Source organism: Furipterus horrens, unplaced genomic scaffold, assembly GCF_987537825.1.
Source record: "Furipterus horrens unplaced genomic scaffold, mFurHor1.1.pri manual_scaffold_1, whole genome shotgun sequence".
Classification (NCBI taxonomy): domain Eukaryota; kingdom Metazoa; phylum Chordata; class Mammalia; order Chiroptera; family Furipteridae; genus Furipterus; species Furipterus horrens.
In genome coordinates this window covers 152,982,771-153,001,563 of record NW_028327171.1, presented here as the reverse complement: position 1 = coordinate 153,001,563, position 18,793 = coordinate 152,982,771, and the positions used below count along the sequence as shown (strand labels likewise).

General features: G+C 36.2%; 1 protein-coding gene across 3 annotated transcripts in view; it reads right to left on the bottom strand.

Annotated features, from left to right (window-relative positions):
• Nucleotides 1–1,735: 1,735 nt before the first annotated feature.
• GPD2 (glycerol-3-phosphate dehydrogenase 2) overlaps nucleotides 1,736–18,793 on the bottom strand; it is a 143,371-nt gene continuing 126,313 nt past the window's right edge. For all 3 annotated transcript variants that reach the window (XM_090280012.1, XM_090280031.1, XM_090280024.1), the window contains exons 10-17: nucleotides 17,730–17,864; nucleotides 17,313–17,488; nucleotides 16,630–16,761; nucleotides 15,706–15,864; nucleotides 8,353–8,465; nucleotides 8,195–8,273; nucleotides 7,913–8,011; nucleotides 1,736–5,082 (exon numbers count right to left, since the gene is read on the bottom strand). In XM_090280012.1, coding sequence (XP_090136138.1) covers nucleotides 4,957–5,082; nucleotides 7,913–8,011; nucleotides 8,195–8,273; nucleotides 8,353–8,465; nucleotides 15,706–15,864; nucleotides 16,630–16,761; nucleotides 17,313–17,488; nucleotides 17,730–17,864 — 1,019 coding nt within the window. In that variant the 3' untranslated portion in view covers nucleotides 1,736–4,956. The remainder of the gene's footprint in view (nucleotides 5,083–7,912; nucleotides 8,012–8,194; nucleotides 8,274–8,352; nucleotides 8,466–15,705; nucleotides 15,865–16,629; nucleotides 16,762–17,312; nucleotides 17,489–17,729; nucleotides 17,865–18,793) is intronic.

Here is an 18,793-nt window from a genome sequence, read left to right as displayed (position 1 = left end):
TATCAGAGCCAAGGAGAAAAAAAAAAAAAAATGTTTATAGCTCCCAACCCCTCGAGACACCAAACTGAAGGAAAAGCTAGCAGCAGCCACTGACGCAGTGAGCCTGGGCTCTAAAGGAGTCACTGTCCCTAGAAACTGAGAGCACATACTCTGCTTAAAACACAAAGGAGTGGGCATGAAGGGCTCAGAAGCCAGTGGAACCAGCTGTACCCCATGCCAGGCTCTAATATCCAAGGTGGGCACTGGGAGACTCAATCCTCCTAACTCTTCCACTGAAACATGATATATTATCTACAACTATAAGATACATACCTCAGCTTCCGGAGTTTTAAGCAACTCCAATGTGAATGCAGTTAACTAGCAGGGTTTGCTAAAGCAATGCAATTCGATGCCCAATGTGGAGAACAAAGATGGCCTCAATGGTTTTTCTAAAGCAGTTTTGCTCCGTCAAATGAATCTTACTATTCTGGATCAGGTATTTAACAAAACGCAGATATTCATTGCTTTTTGCAAAGGGCCCACAGCCTTCTTTGCATGGGATCCTCAGGACTATCCCAGGTGTCATCATGGCTTACATACATCACGTAATATGCATGTATTTCACAAGTTTTGTAGCTAATTAGAGACCTAAAATACAAAGTACAGGCACAAAAGGCTCATCAACTCCATCTCCTTTATAGAAATCCTCTCATCATGAAGGTGCCGTCTCAATTTAAAACTTCTTTTGGTCCTTCCTTCATAAGTCAAATGTCATCAGGTGAAATTTGATACCAATAATAATGCGATGTTACAAAGATTGCAAATATTGACGTTAGTATCCATTTCCCGTAGATTATCATAAATTGTATACATTTTAAAACCTGGGCGCAATCTACTTTGACAATTTTTTGGTTGACAAATTTTAAAGGGCTATAAAATTTGATAAGCTAGATCAATGAACAATGTTTTGAGCTGCTATGTTTATTTTCCAGCCACTGAACAAACAGTTCATTGTTATAAGTCTGTATGGGAGCCATGGCTTTTGGTATTCTATGCAATTTCAAAGAAACTTCAGAAGCACACGCATAGCCTTGAGCATGCAAAAGCAGTTCACCTACACCACAAATGGAAAGTATGCTCCATATACATGTGTAAATTAAAACCTATAAAATAACATGGACATTGTAAAATTTGTGTTAAAACTGATAACAGCTTTACTGATTTACTGACAATGAAAATATATAGCATTTTTCCTGTCAGAGCATTTATCAACACTTGGCAACCCTGCACTAACTTGACATGTACGATGATCAAAATGGATTATGTAATTTTTCCCATTCATTTCTATTGATTTTAGTTATGATAAAATTCATCAGTGTGCCTGGGAACCCTCAGGCTGAAAGGGTCTGGGAGACAAAAAAAAAAAAAAAAAAAAAAAAAAGAAGGAAAAAAAAAAAGATTCAGCTGAGTTATAATAGGATGAATATAATTTTAGAATAGGATTGCACAAATACAGAAGTCATGCCCTAAAGGCTCCAACAACAAATTAATACAAATAATCCTGGCGGTCTCATAAAATTACATCTGTCTTGGCAGTGACTTGAGATCAAATTACAAAATTTCAAGGTAAAAGAATTAATGTTTAAGTGCCATTAAAAACACAGTTTGTGAAAATATTTTCAAACTTTCTTTAAAACTTCAACAGTAATCAAAGTTATTTCTCTGATGGCAAGTAACATCAAAATGCCAGCAAATGGACCGTTTTAATCAGTTTTATTGATTCATGCTTTCAGTTCTTATTCAGTTAAAAACAAGGCACATTAAACACATCCGCTCATTGCTCTATAAATGCATGCAGCTCATTCCGTGTATCAAAAGTAATAAATAATGGCGATAAAACACCAAGACAGTTATAAAAATGACAACCCAGCCTCAAACATAGTATTTAACAGTCCAATCTAGAACAATAACCCAACACGATACATAAAAGTGCCACATATGAAAACATGCAGTGTGTATATTCACTTCAGTCCTGGGCTTATCCTTGATATTCTTTAAAAACACAGTAGGGCTCTTTTACTCCCTAAAAAGGGGTGACATAATGCAAAACAGTGCAAGTTACAGCGTTACTGACATCAGTATTACTACATTCATATGCCAAAGATCTTTACAAATACATTATAAAGGAAATAAGATCAATGATCATTCTTACAGTTTGTTTAGTAAAAGTCAGAATGACATTTTCATTGTACAAAAGAGTAAGCTACATAATTTGAAAAAAGACAAAACAAAGCTAGAAACTAAAGCAAAATAGGGAGCATACCTTTAATAGTAGAAACCCTAAATTTTTAGTCAGTATAAATTGATTGAAAGCAAGAATATTGCAGAAAGCATGATGTATATGAGGCAGGCAACCCTGGCTTAACAAATAATCCAGCATTATCACTACTGTTATGACTGAGGTAGGGACTATTTAAAGGAACATCCAGCTCTCCACCACAGCAGGGGTTCCTTCACCTGAATCCCCTTAAAGGCTCTAGAAAGAAACCATTTGATGATAAAAAACAATCTGTGTACACCCTATCCCTAACCCCAACAGAATCATCTGCATCACATTTATGTGAAAAGGAAAAAAATTCTTTTGCACTTGTAGTAGGTTTTGAAGGGGCTTATCCCCCTTTTTCTTTTCTCTTTTTCTGAATCAGGTAAAAAAGCTGTGCGGGTTTAATTAAGAACTTACACAAAAATGTAGGAGTGTTTTATTCACAGTAAAGACTTGGAACCAGCTCATTTCCAAGACGAGTCTCTGGGACTGATGAAGGAGCGTATGTTTTAGAACTAGCAGATTTTAAGCAAAAGCAAATATGCTCAAAAGAAGAAAAGTGTACTTCTCTTTGTCCTTAAAGGAACTTCACTCATAGCAAAGCATAAACAAGACCTGTGTTACAAATGCAGCTCTGCCCAGACCAGTCAGGTTTTTTAAGCTGGATCCCCACTGTAACGGATTCAGGGAGGATACAAGCCACCCTTATCACGCTCTAACTAGAAAAGGAGAAAGAGAAAGAGAGAGAGAGAGAGAGAGAGAGAGAGAACAAGAGAGAAAAAAAGGTACAATACTGTGGTACATCATCTGTCATGTTTTAAAGGACAGATCTTCTATCCATTAAGTGTCACTGGATTCTAAACAATGAAACTTATTGTCTTGATAGAAAAACACTAAACTACAAAGCCATATGATTCCATTATTGAAAAATAAAATAGAAGCCAGTGTAAAAAGTTCTCACCCTGAAAAAAACTTCACAGTGGTACCTGGGAGCATCTCTTGCTGTGTTTTAGGTTTTCCTTTCAAAGTGGTAAGTCTAAAACATCCTTTAAAATCAAAAGGAGTTAAGATGCTATCTTACCTGTTTGTTTTGGAGGTGAGGGTAGGTGCTTAAGGGTGTGAATTTCCAGTGTTTATATTATTATATACAGACTCACACCCCACTAAAATGATGAATAAAGATATCCTACGATGTTGACATAAACAGAAATAACAGCACAAAAGTGTTTTATGTACCTGTTTTAAAGAAAGTAAGACTTTAGGTCTGTGCAATGAAAACCAATCATTAGATAAAGGGTTAGATTTCCTATTACATATGCAACCTGATCTTGAGATACAAAAAGTAGGCAGTTCACAAGAGGAAGCACAATGATTGGCAAATAAACCACCAAAATATTGCCAAAGCATACCAAAATGGCCCTTTAAATTCAACATATTATTTGTTAAATGCAATACAGATTGATTGTTTTGTGTGTGTGTGTGTGTTGTGGGAGAATGCGTATGTTTTTATTTTTGTCTTTTGCTTTTTAGTTGACTGAGAACTTTTCCATGGAGTAAAGAATGAGAGAGGCTTTAAAGTCACCAAAAGGACCTTGAGTGAGGTGCCTTTTGACAAATAATTATCCATAAAGTTACCTAAGGGCTCTTTCTATCCTCCTTAGTATCTGTTTACAAATAAGCAAAATGGGTCATGTTTGACAATATCACATGCTTTAAGATTTAGGATTTGGGGATTAAAAATTGTATTATCATATGTAGATATATAAGCACAGATTTTTAATTCTTAAATTTGTTATTACTGTAAAGATTTAAGAAATTCAATCTCATTCCATTACATTCAACTTAACAATGAAATGCTGGTTTTAAAGTTAAAGAAAAGAAAAAAAAGCAAGAGTCTTCATGGCAACTGTAATAGTCAAAGAAAAACCAGCAGTGACTGAGGGAAAAAATGAACTGCTGAGATGAAACTATCACTGTAAGTCCCAGCAAATGTCAGTGCTATCCTTGTCTTATACCTGTGATTCTGGAAACTTGCAGAGTTTCTCCTTCAGACGTGTTCCTGTAACCAGATCTAATTTTTTCTGTCCCTCCCCAGTTTTGCCAGCCATGCTCTGGATATAAAATTGTACAATTGTTTGGATGGGGAAGGCAGACAAGCTGGAAGAAAAGGGGGCTGAGAGGTCTCCAGAAATGATTATTTTAATAGTTCACTCTAAGTTCAGTTTCTTTCAAGACAAATACACCTACAAGCTTAATGTCCAGAGATGTATGTATGTCACAATATTTTTTCAGCTTCTTTTTTTTAAATTTCAGCCAAAATATTCTGCCTCTAGAATTCAATTAGAATAAATGAACAAATACACAAAAAGGAAGCATGTCCAGTCTAACAGGTCACAAAATAGGTTTAAAACATTAAGTCAGGGTGCATCAAAAATGAGAAAAGGGATAAAATACACTTTTTAGAACCTAGAGTGAATGGCAAATACAAATAAAGGGTATACATCAACATCCTAAAGATCTGGAATGTTTCCCAGTGTTTTGTTTTTCTGTAAGCAGCTATCCATATCCACTATTTTGGAGTGTGGTATTTTGTAACTGTCGTTACATGATGGTGTGTTGTTCCTGTTTGTTGGCCGAGGATTTACTGCTCACGTTCACAATCCTCCACAACTTCGGTCCACAGGAATGGGAACTCTTCGGTCCAGGTTCTCTTCTGCCGTTTTCATTAGTATCGCCAGCCGGCTTCCAGACACTCTTCCTTTCTGAATAGCACTCATCAGCTTAAAGAGAAGACATACAGCAGGTTCAGAAGGCAGGCCAGCTTACTCTCTTCTTCACGACATTTTAATGGTTACCTTTGCCACAGGCAGAGGTCATTAAGTGCTCCATCAAAAGCCATAGCATGTCCTATAGCTCAAATAAAAGAGTACAATTTTTGAATATTTCAAAAACGGGGGGAAGGGCTAGGTAGTTCACCACTGCTGTAAAAACTACACCCATCTAGCAAAATCAGTCTGCTTTTAAATGCAAATCAAATGTATCACTTTTTTGTCCCTTAATAATCTTGGGACACATACTTTTTTGAGCAACTCAAATATTGGATCTAGTTCCATTTGAAAATCTTAAAAAAGGATCTCAGGGATTGAACAAAGACAAACCATGATCTATATTTAACTACTCTTTTTTTACTGTTACTCTACTTGACAACTTCAAGTCCCCTAAATCCAAATTCCTTAAATACCTGATAAAGTAATTTACATTTAAATCCTTGAAAATGGACCCAGAGATCTACCTTACGAATTAAAAGCACTCCACAGCCCAGATTTTAGCTAATTCATTTTTATCCAATGGATAAAACCAGAATTAGTCTTGAAATTACAGCAGTCAGCGGGCAAAGGCCTTTAATCTGGAAGGCACTTTGCAATTATGAGTATGGGGATTTTCTTTTTTCTATTCAAGTTTATGTGTTTTTAACTATTTGCTTTTCTTGATTTCACTTCCCCAATCTTTACAGTTATTTCTTTTAAAAAGAACTGATTTAGCCATTCACCAAAAATATATAATATATAAATCCTCAAAATGTTTTTTAGAGCTAGAGTTTTTAGTTTACAGAGAGACATTTCTTTAAATGGCTCAGATAAGAGTCAGAGGCATCTGCCAAGGTGCTGGATCAGAATTTCATGACCTTATTAAAAGCTGTTTCACAAGCTATTGCTTATTAGAGATTGACTTCTACATGCAGAAGTGGCATTAGAGCCCAAACCTAAAAATAGTCCTAACCATGTAATACCTATAGTGAAGCTTCCATGAGGATTATTGAAAAACCAGCTCTATACTAAAAATGGTGTTTAATGAGGTAAACATGGGCTCTTAATCTTAAGGAAAAAAAAACATTGTACTTAATAAAATGAAAACATACTTTATATAACATAAACAATGTTGACATCTAACAACAGACCATTTATTGTTTATTGTTTTTCTTTGATTCCATGAAAACCTTCTAAGTTTATCATAGCTAACAAAACTGATAAAGATGGAATTTTGTCTTTGTCCATAAACATTACCAACCTTGAAAAATTCAAAATTTATTTAAACATAACATGTACCTTGAAACCGTATTACAAGAAAAATAATAACATTTGGGTGTGAATATATTTCATGAGAAATATGGTCAGCATTTTTTAATCTGAAAATCGCACTGTATATTTGTACTTAGTAAATTCATGAATAGTCTCTTTCATTAAGAACTGGACAAAAAAATAAGAAAAATTCAATTATTAAAAACTGTACAAAAAACCTGCAGATGATTTAAATTATTTTCTATATGTTTAACATTATTGCCTTCAAGAAAATTACTTAAAACCCAAACTCCATAGCATATCCATAAAACTAGATTCTTACTGTTTCTAAAATCCTAGGTCTTCCAACCCTAAATACTGTTATTTACAACACACATCGACTATTTCTTAAAAGTTTTCTAAACACCTGAGACAATAAAATATTCTCCCCCCAAAAAACAAAAAAAACTAGATAAAAAATGTATTAAATGGTTTTTAACTGCCAAGCATAAATTTTAAACTTATTTAAAATGTGCACTTAGTTAAACAGTAAGCTAAGAACTAAACATTCTTTTTTGTAATGCTGGACACAACCTGTGAAAATTTTCTGCATTTAGATTCAACAATGCTCTTATCTGCAGCTCATCTCCAGAGAGACAATTACCATTTCCTTTGCCTTGATCTTGTTTGTTTAACTTGACACAGTGAAGAAAGGGCTGACACTGACCAAAATCCCCAGCATTAATTTATTTCATGTTCAGCATTCATCATTGCCATGGTGCAAGCAAGACCTGGCATTCATTTGAAATACCTGCCCAAGAAGCACTACACAAAAAACCTGATGCTTGGAAGCCAATGCATTCTTCCGGTGATCTGAGTCCTATACACAGCCACAAATAATGTGCAGGTTTGTTGAATTTGTCTCCTTTAAGGAATGATGTGCAGTATCCAGTCTGAAGTTAAAGTAACACAATGTATTTCCTTCATGGTTACGATTAAACAAGTGAGCCTTGAGAAACTAAAAATACAAATGCTTGAATTACATGGTCTTGACCCCAGAGTACATGCTTCCTTTCTTTTGTTTTTCAGGTTCTTAATAATGTAAGAATATAATAATTACATTTCCGGTTCTCAAGTGAACATGAATCACAAATGAATGCAATTATGATTTTTAAAACTTTTTCTTTAAACACTTTCCACATTAGAAACATTGTGTTCCTTATTGAAGCAGGTATAGTCCAGCAATGGTATCCTATGGCATACTTCTTAAAAAAACACACTTCTTATTCACCCCTTTCAGCCATAATTAACTAGAACTTAATCTAAATGGCCCAACACAATAGAATGTGTCTCAGAAAAAGAAAGAAAAAGAACATGTACTACATGGAGCCTTATCCTTGAGGGCAGACACATCAACCTTTGCTGACTTCAAGCTCTCTTTGCTTCAGAATAAAGGGACAACAATGTAGTCTTAAAACTCTTATTGTTGAGCATGTATTGACAACCAAAAGATTAAAAGCAAATACATTTGTTTCCATTCAGTACAACTCACCTGCAAAAATTCATTGAGTTCCACTTGTCCATTTTTATTTAAATCTACTTCATTCAGAATTTCATGTAGTGTATATTCATCCATTTGGACACCGATACTCTAAAAACCACAAAACAAGGTTTAACTAAAAATTATGCAAAACCTTTTCATAATGTCACCAATTTTTCAAAAATTAAGAGAAATATTACCTATAGAAAGCACTAGATAAGAAAAAATATCTAATATAATCTTTACATTCTTTTGCTATCCAAGACACTGAATCAAAAAAAAAAAAAAAATTACCTCTAATACACGCTGAACATCAACAATGGTAATAAAGCCCTTCTGGTCTGCATCAAACTTATGAAATCGCTTCTTGTACCTGCAATACAACATTGAATAATGGAAAAAAAATACTTATGTAGGTGAAGAAAAATAAGAGAGAAACTTATTAGAAGTACCTGTCAATGTCTGAAGGCAGTAGGCTAATTTCAGAGCGATCTGTCAACTGTTCTGATCGAGATTTATAGCCCATTTCATAATATAGAAACTTCTTGGCTGTTTCAAGTTCTTCCTAAAACACAGATGCACACAAAGTTCAAATAGTTATGAAAAGATTTATTGATGTTTTTCTTTTCATTTTCTAAAAAGAAGCTAGCTCATTCTCACTTATCTGACCAGCACAAATTCTTATTTCTTCCAGTGTTATTGAAGTATTATTTATAAACAACACAATCCACCTATTTTAGGTATGTAGTTTGATGTATACTCTACCATGACCAAGATAGAGAACATTTCTATCATCCTAAAAAGCTTCCTTTGCTCACGTGCAGTGCATCTCTTCCCCTGACCTCTATTCCCAGGCAACCACTGATCTGTCCTCAGAATTTTGCCTCTTCTAGAATTTCATATGAAAGGGTTTACATAGTAGGTAGTCTTTTGTATTTGACTGCTTCTATAGCATAATGATTCTAAGACTCATTCATGTTGTTGCATGTTTTAATACCTTATTTCTTTTTACAGCTGAATATTCTTCCATAGCATTAGCTAACAAAAATCTCTAGGACCAAATCCTTGTGGCGTTGGTGACAAAAAAGCAATTAAACATAAAGAAGATATCTGGGCCTTGAACAACTACTATAATGTTGCATGAAGTACACCAAGACAGACACCATGATACTAGCTGTTCAGTTACTAAGATTCCAATAGGTGGGTTGAAGTTACAGAATAATGGGAAGAAATAAGCTGTCCTGACTAGTTCCTCTTGCTATTTTCAATGTCCCAGCCTCGACTGACATTATTGCTGAGAACACTGTCATTCCTAGCGTTCATCATGTCTGCCTCCCATTTAAGATCTTTCAAAATGACTCTATTGTACTGTACAGTATTCACCAATATCTTTCCTCCCTTATGCCTATATTAGTATATATATACATCCTTCTCTGCCATGAGAGGGATATAAATCAAAGAGATCTGAAGATAATCTGCAATATGGAGAAGAGTCACAACAGCTAACATGCAGCCTTCATGTAACAGGAGTGAAAAGTAAGTGTTTGCCATGGTAAGCCATTAAGATTTTGAAGTTGTTTTTTACAAAGCACAGCTTAGAGAAAGCTCACTAATACTATTCTAAATTCCCCAGACTTCCCATCAAAGGATCTTATGTAGGTAACAAGTGCCTTTGCTCCTTCCTGGGAAGACTAACTTTCTGAGGTTATGACCCTCCCTGCTTACTTCTTTCTTAAGAGAAGTATATAATATATATATGTTTTAATATAAATATCTAAGTAACATAAATATATATTATATATTATAGTAAAATAACAAAATAACTATATTATATGTAAAATTAGAAATGTTAAAATATTATCTCAGCTAATATATACATAAAATATGTATTATATAGTATAGAAATATACTATATATTATACATGTACATACACACACAATACATACAGTATATGTAAAATTTGTCTATAAAGTCACGAAGGGCATTCTTCCTACAAGAAAATTCACCATTAATAAAAAACAATATTTTTCCATTGTACATATTTTGCCTGATCATGTTCTACGAAACTGATTCAAGATTCATCTCCCTGGAAAGAGCATCTCTCATGCTTCCCTCCAAGAACAAGCTCTTCTTTGATTCTTGTCACATCATCACTTCTGTAATTTACCCATACTCCATCAAGCAAGGGATCATGGAATTTCAAAGCTGGGAGAGATTTTCCCCTAGAATTCACCCAATGTACCTCCCTAACCCCACATTTTCTTTACAACATTCCCAAAATGGAAGCATGAGGTCTCCATTGAAAGAACTCTAACAACAGGGCGATAACTCAGTGCCACTGAAAGTAGCTCAAGAGGGATGTTAAGATTAAATCCATCTCTTTGCAATTCCTCCAATTGGTTTGGGATTAGCAAGTACCTAGAAAGGAGTAACTATTAGCTTCATCAGTCTGGAGACATGATTTCTATTAATGTAGCTTAAGACTGCAATTGTATTTGGGGGTAACCATGATCCACTGTTAACTGCTATGCCTTCACAGGTAACAGAAATCATATTTCATCTTCACATGTGCTACTTTTAAGCCTTGTCAAATCTATCAGGAATGGATGAAGTTGTTTTTCTACCTATTGCAAGTTTGTCGTTTATTCTATTAAATGATACCTAAAGAGATTTCACCCCTTGCTTCAATCTGTCATCAAACATTCACTCTCCTTCTAGTTTCTTATTAGTGGTATACCAAAGATGCATGCCATCAACAGTGTAATGTAAGCACTTGACGCAAGGTAGACTAAGTCAAACCAAAGACAGAGTCTTCATGACCTGCTTGCTACCAGAGGCCTCTTCTGAGGCAAACTGACCATCTGACTGATGACAAATCCACCAATTTCAAAAAGATATCACATGGAGCTTCATAAAATGCTTTAAGAAATTCAAATACATTATGTTTCTAACATTTCCCTGATCTAACAACCTTGCTAACCATTAAAAAACGAAAGGGGGGTATCCAAAATGATTTTTTCCTAAACAATTCCTTACTAGCTTCCAGTGATCACCACTATCCTTCTTCTTAAATGCTGGTAAAATAAACTTAAAATGCCACAATCTAGAAACTTTCTAAGAACAATGTTAAGACCACTTAACATTGGTTTAAAAGTTACAAACTATATTTTCTTCTCTTCTACCCTGCTGGAATTTGGTACTGCATTTACCCTCATCTGTCGTCTGGTTCTGTTCCTACCTGTCACAGTATTTAAAGCTCGACAGTGGTTAAATAAATTCCATCTGCAAATTCTCTGAGTACCCTGAGGTATAATTTTTCTGGGTTGGCATACAAACTCATTTCGAGCAACCTCCTATTTGAATATCTATTTCCTCTTACCAATATTTATTTTGCTCTTTTTGCACTGAAAATCATTATCCTTGACCAAAAAGAAAAAAAGAAAAACAACTGGGTATTAAACTATAAGTTGAAAAGTTCTTCCTTTTCTCCAGCATTCAAAAAGATGATGTGAGTCTCCTCAAGCAATAATCTAGGTCAGGCCTCACTTGTATTCTTTTCTATTTTTAAAAGTTATTTTTTGTGTCCTTAGCACTTTTTCCAACATTCAGCCAATCTCTGACTCTTCTGATGGACATCCATATTATTCCTGGACACGTTTTCATTGTTGAGCACTTGTCTTCCATCTGTTTTAAATTTGCTGTTTATCAGCTTGCTTTTTTCCAGTCACTCCATTTCTTCACTTGCTTCTTCCTCACTGAAATCTTTTGAAATAATTTCTTTTTGTGATACTCTCTCAGTCTATTTAAATGATCTTCTCTTTAAAGTTTCTCAATGAAATTTATGCTTTGTCTGAAAGTTATAAAATCTCCTTACCGAATACTATGGCAGCATTTCCCAAAATACTTCCTAGGCAATACTAGTCTCCTTTCCTCCAGCCCTTCCAAAAAGAATTGAATCTGTCTCTGATTAAGTTCCCCTTCGGAGACTGACAAGGAATAGAGAAGCATTTTAAAGGCACCAGATTATCTACATTAAAGAAAATGGTTTCATTTGTTTAACTCACAATTTTCTAAACTCTTTTGACCATGTAGTCATCTTCTGACATATTGTGGGGTACACAGTTAGGCAGTGGCCCATTTTTTTAAATATCCCCAATGCCTCTAGAAAATGCCTTTCTCCCTAATTGGGTCTTCCAACTTGGTTGAATTTGGTTTTGAATGACAGTTCTCTAAATCTTTCTCTAAATTTTGGAAAACATAAATACACTTCTGAGGTATATATGTGTTATAACTACTCAATTAGATTTCAAGATCCTTGAAACTATAAGCTATTTATTATTCCCCTAAAATATTTGGTATAATGCTCCAAAGACAAGTCACTCATTAAGTATTGACTGGTAAAAACAACCACAAATCATCTACAGAGAATTATTTATCACCTTGTTCCTTTTTCACTTTTGCAGGTTAAATAATCCCAATGCTTTTAACCTTTTCTCAGAAGTCCAGCTTTTTAACCTTTAATTCTTTTTTTTTCCCCTCTTTCTCCTTTGTTCTCTCCAGACTGTCCACAGACCTCATTAACACTCCAATGTCTCGGATACTGAGTAATAACGTTAGGTCTTTTATTTTTGTTACTTTGTTGAGGGGGATGGGAGGATATTCCTGAGTACATAAATCTGCTCATAAAATCTGAACTGAAGTTAAATCTAGTTGCCTTGGGAGGCCCAAACACCAGTTTACAGAATTTTCTTCCTCCTCTCTACCTCCTACAGCCTGAATTCCTGGCACAAAATATCTTCCTGCATATTCAAATCATTCCAACCATAATTTTTACAGGAACACATTATCCTCAGTTCTTCTATCTGGTAAAAAATGATTGCCTCTGTATATAGCTTTAGTTGAGCAAACCAAAACTCAAAACAGGAAGAGCTATAAACCAGTTCTACCAATGCAGAGTAAGTTCCCTTTTGGAGACTGACAATGCACAGAAGCATTTTTAAGGCACAAAAGTATCTACATTAAAGAAAATAGTTTCATTTATTTAACTCACAATTTTCTAAACTCTGAGTTAACAGGACAGGGTGGGAAAAGTGTACGCTCTGGGATCAGAATACCTGGTTTCAATTCCAGTGGCACAACTTACTAGTTGGGTGAACTCAGAGCGGGCCTTACTCCCAGAGCCTATGTCTGCAACTATGAAGTGGGGTAAAGGTTTATGCCTGACAGAGCTGAAGTCTAGTTTAAGGAGCTCTTTCAACATGAATTCCACCAGCAATATACTATATGCATTGCATTAAAATTATAAGATAATTTCTCAAATGTAGGAGGACCATTTCATCCCTGAAAGACTGACTCTGAGAGTCTCAGGACGACCCTCGAATCCTTCCCCTTTCCCCTACATGTTTCAGGTGACTCTGATATGTAACCATCTTTGGGAATCTACACCAGAACAAGAACAATTTAAGGACAGAACCTATGCCCGGCCTTCCTTACATATGACATAGATGCTCGATAATGTTCATTCACACATTCAACAGGTATTTATTTAGGACCCACTATATATGCCAGGCACTGAGTGTACAGAAATGAACAGATTATGTCTTCTCCTTCGGGGAGTTTATTTCCTGGAGGAGAGGGAGACAACACATAACTAAACACATGGTATGTCAAATGGGAATGGATGTGAAAGAGAAAAATAAAGGAAGAAAGGGGTAAAAAATGTCATTCAGATGAAGAAAGTGGCTCTTTTATTTAGCCCCATTAAAGAAGGTCTCTCTGGAGTAGAGACCAGTAGGAAATGAGGAAGAAGGCCATGAGGATATCTAGGGAAGAGGATTCCAAGCAGAGGCATCAGCCCATGTGAGTTAAAAAAAAAAAAAAAAAAAGGCAGCGTGACCTGTGGGTTGGAGGGGAGTGAATGAATGGGAAGAAAGACCAGGGATCAGAAAGGAGGCGGCCAGATCACAAAGGTCTTGTACACCATTGTAATGACTCTGGATTTACTGTGAATACAAGAAGGATGTTTTATCAAAGGAATTGTTAATTATCTGTCCTCATCTTACTAAACCTATCAGCAACATTTGATACAGCAGATTACTTTCCCCTCATTGAAATACTTCCTTTCCTTCTGGTCACAACTCTGTTGAGTCCTCTTACACCTTCTCCAACCTCACCAGCTATAACTTTCCCAGTCTCCTGGATTCTTCCTTTTCTCTCCAGCTTCTTCACTCTGGAGTGCTCACGGCTCAATCTTTGGACTGCCTGCTGCCATCTAACCACATGAGCTCCCTGCGTCTCATCCAGTCTGATGGCTTAAATACCACTCAGACTTACAGCTCTAGTTTAGACGATCCCCTGAACTTCAGACTGACACATCCAATGATCTGGCTTATGTTTTAATAGAACCACTGTAGCTGTTAAAGCACTGACTCTGGTTTAGGAAAGGGAAGCTATTGCAATCCATGTAAGAGATGCTAAATCAGGGTGAGTGGTTAAATGTGTTAAGAAAGGGTTGAATTCAAGCTATGATTTGAAGGTAAATATGATAAGGTTTGTTAGTGGATTTAGATCAGGTGATGACACAAAGATTTACCCCTAATCAATCAAACATGAAATAGCTATTTATGACTTGGTGATGTTGGTAGTAGTAGCAGTAGTAGTTTGGGGAAGGTAGCAGGGGAGATCCAAGAAATATGGTGCTATGGACTGAATTGTGCCCCTCAAATTTGTATGCTGAGCCCTAACCCCTAATGTGATGGTACTCAGAGATAGAGCTTTTGGGAAATAGGTTTAGATGAGTCTTGAGGGCGGGGTCCCGTTTCCCTCTCTCTCTCCTCCATGCGAGGACGCAGCAAGAAGGCAAGTATCTGAAAGTCAGGAAGAGGGTTTGCACTGGAACCCAACCATGCTGGTCCCTGATCTCAGATTTCTAGCTTCCAGATTTGAGAGAAATCAATGCCTACTGTTGAGCCACACAGTCTGTAGCATCCTGTTACCACAGCCTGCACAGACTAAGACAGGTACTGTTCCAGCAAGTAGCTCAAGGAGGAAGGAGGAATCAAGTGTGTCAATGCCACCAGTTGAGTAGAAGGAGGATGGGGAGTTGATAAGTACATTGAGCCACATGGAGGTTATTGGTGAGTGTGACCAGAGCTACTACAAGTGGCAGCAAAAACGCCTAAACGGAATGGGTTCAAGAAAGACTAGGCAGGAAGGAATTGAACCACTCAACACAGAAAGTATTTTTTAAATGAATACATAAAATGACTGCGTAAGATAAAAGTTTAGTTTTAAAAAGAAAACTATGATGATCTTCTGTTTATTACAATAAGCCCAGAGCTGTATATGTGGACATCACTGGCTTTCTTTTTTAATTTGGATTCAAATATAAAATTTCAAATGGCAAAAATCAATACGTATTTGGTGGTTAGGCAGTAAAACCAAAAGCAATTGGTTTCCTGCCAAAGGCAAATTTTCAGGAGAATGAATTTCACTGTAGATTACGTTCTATGAGTGTTTTCAATGAATACCCAAAAAAGGTCTACCCACAATCATTATCTTTTACAGGAATTATGACCACAAAATTTGAGTGCATTTTTCTATAAGGGATTTTCCAGAAACAGCTAACAAATTTTTCTACAAGAATATCTTTCCAGTTTCCGAAGACCTGGCAGTATCAGACATGCACACAGAAATTGGCAAGAAATCTAAAGTCACCACAAAAACTATGCTAGCCTCTACTAACAGATGGAGACAGTACATGTTTGTAATGGTTACTCTTATTTTAAAGACTTCTATACAATACCTCTTTTTTATGATCATCCCAATTCAGTTCTCTGCCCATGAGTTCCACAATCCTGGGTAGGGCTTCCTCTGCTGCCTGGACATTGAGAAAGGCCAGGCGAGTACGACGTGAAATCATATCCACCGCAGTGCAGGCATACTCCTTAATCCCATATTTCACCTGAGGTCGGATTAAAGTGAAATTATTACTTTAGGCTCTTTTTTTTTTTTTTTTAGAGGAAATAAAGTTTCACCAAAAAAATCATGCTTAGGAAAAGTGACATTTTTCTTTAAAACTCTGGTCTGTAATAGGCATGAGACAAATAGTGTCATCATACAAGTTCCCCATCTGCCTGCCAAAAGAGGTTTGGGAACTGGGACAAATTGGACAAGGGTTAATGCCTTCCTTCTGACTAAAACCTGGCACAAACATGCAAATTGTCTCACTTCCTATTTACCATCCGCAGTAATCACCTTCAGTCAATAAGCAAATGTTTACTGGATATTAGGTTTTAACGTGAAGTGAATTATAAGTAAATATAAAGCATGGTCTCTGGTTTCTAAAATGTGGAATCTTAATGAGAAACAAAGCTTAAATCTTTGGGTAAGTGTCAAATCAAGATATGTTATCAGGTAGCACACAAGAGTTGCAGATTCACAAAAGGGCAAACGACTGTGAGTTAACAAGACTTGGGAGAGCTCCGTGGAGGAGACAAAAATCCATTATTTTTTATTATTATTGTTACCATTATCAATGTCAATTTAGAGTTAAAATAAAAAATATATAAAGAAAAAGTCTGAGTTGAACATTTTATTCCAGGTTTTAGCTGACATGTGTGCATTAAACGTTATCTTTATTTTAATTTTAAAGACCATGGGAAAAAAACAACAACAAATGAATGGTATCCCACGCAGACAGAAAATCCCCACATGGCTATTCACATACCTCTGCTTCAATGTATGGAAATTCTGACACAAGACGCACTCCAACAATGGGCCACCTTTTTCCAGTCACACTTGCCATTTTGGCCACCTCAAAAGCCTTGTCACCATAGGTGGTGGCGAGATGTTGTGCCACCTAGAAAACAGAACTGCATCAGGCCAGTACTCTGAATATCAATAGCTTCTAGGTACAAAGAAAAAAAAATGTACATGCTTATCTTGTCAGCTTTTTACAGCCTGTAACTAATAGTTGTAGGAGAGTATTAGATTTTGATTTTGTGGGAGTAAACCACTTGGGCCCCAAATGCTTAGGCCAGCACTAACTCTACTACACATGTATCACTGTACCAGTGACTGATGAAGCTTCAGCTTCATTCTGCTCCCAACATCACTTCTCAAGAACAGCCTGCCTGATGTTTGCGATAGGAAGAATTTGGGATACCCTGTCTGCTAGGCACAAAGCAAACAAACACCTGTTTTTAAAACAGAAACTAAAATGGACATTGTTTTTCAGGCCACTAAAGCAAATAACCCCTTCTTTCCTTTTCTCCATTAGTTCACTTCCACGGTACACAGAAATGAACCCAGCGAAAGGAAATTCTAAGTCAGGGAGGCCACATGGTTGCTGATTCTGTTACTGGTAATAGTGAGATAGGTAGAGTAAGACGATACGGCAATCACACCCACCTCACTTTCAAGTCCATAATCTTGGACAAGCCTAATGTAGAGTGTGGGGCTCCAATCTTTGCCCCCTTGGAGAAAAAGCCCAACTGTTCTACTTGGTCCTGCTTTCAAATTATGAGCCTTGATAGCAGCATCTATGGTATCTTCTGCCATAGATCGATAGGTTGTCCACTTTCCACCTACAAATAAGTTGATAAATAATTCATTAGGCTACTATCCCTTATTTTTTTTTATAATGAACCATTTATCAATTTCTACCTGTTGTTTGTAACAACTATGGCAGAGCAATGTGTTAGACTTTACTTAGCATCATAAAAAAACAAATAATTCCCTGTCGATTAGAGTTAAGAGATTTCAGTGTGACCACCGAACCCAAGGTCCTATCTAAAGCATAGCCAAGTAACAAGGTAAACCCTGTACCTGCTATAGTGATGAGGCCGCTCTCACTGATATCCACAACATGATTTCGGGAGATGGACTGAGTATCTGCAGACTTGGGATCTATCACAAGGGGACGAATACCACTCCACGCTGCCAGGACGTCCCCTCTTCTCACTGGGAAGGATCACAGACAAGGGTTAAGAAGACTACTCAGATATCTCAACAAAACTATGAAATAGTTAATAAGCAGGAAAGAGTACAGCAAAAGCAACACATGAATATGCACTTTAAAAGGGAGAGAAAGCCCTTCAATATATGAACTGAGTAAATAAGTACAAGAAAAGACCAACTACTTTGTTACAAAGATAATCTCCATTTAAAAAAAAAAAAAAGGCAAAAAACTTGAAAATCACTGACACTGGTACAAAAGAGGAAACAAAAGAAACAAATGCTAGCAACCCTGAGCTGAGACAATTTGAAGCTGTTAAAAAGAACCACAGAAAAAGGTAGAAACAAAATTAAAAACCAATAGACATGACTTATGGTATTTCCTCATAGAATACATCTGGCTATCTCTCCTTGGGGAAAACAAAGGTCTTTAACTGAGCATTTACAGCAGACCTAGCATTGTCAAAGTACTTGGCATATACATTTCATCTCATTTAACCTCACAAAGCCCCTCAGCATTGGTTATTATTCTCACTACACAGATGAGAAAAGAGACTGAAAAAGCTTAACCAACATGCCCGAAGCAAACTTGTTATAAATGACAGAGCAGCACATTCTTACCCATTGAATTGTATTGTTTCTCAGCTGTTGACAATTTCCATACTCCTTTTTTTTTTTCATCCCATTATCTATAATTGCCACAAAAACTGGTGTACGATCTCCTCCCAATATAGGTACACAATACTTATATTACAGTATATGGAAACTCCGAAAATTTAAGATACTACAAAATTTTTCTTACTATCTCTGCCAAAACAAAATTGCCCCTAAATACCAACAAAACTAGAGAGAATATGGATAGTAGTCATTACTGACTGAAAAATGGCTAAGAAGGGTAGCCCAATTGCGGTTCTGCTGCACCACCAGGGGCAGGG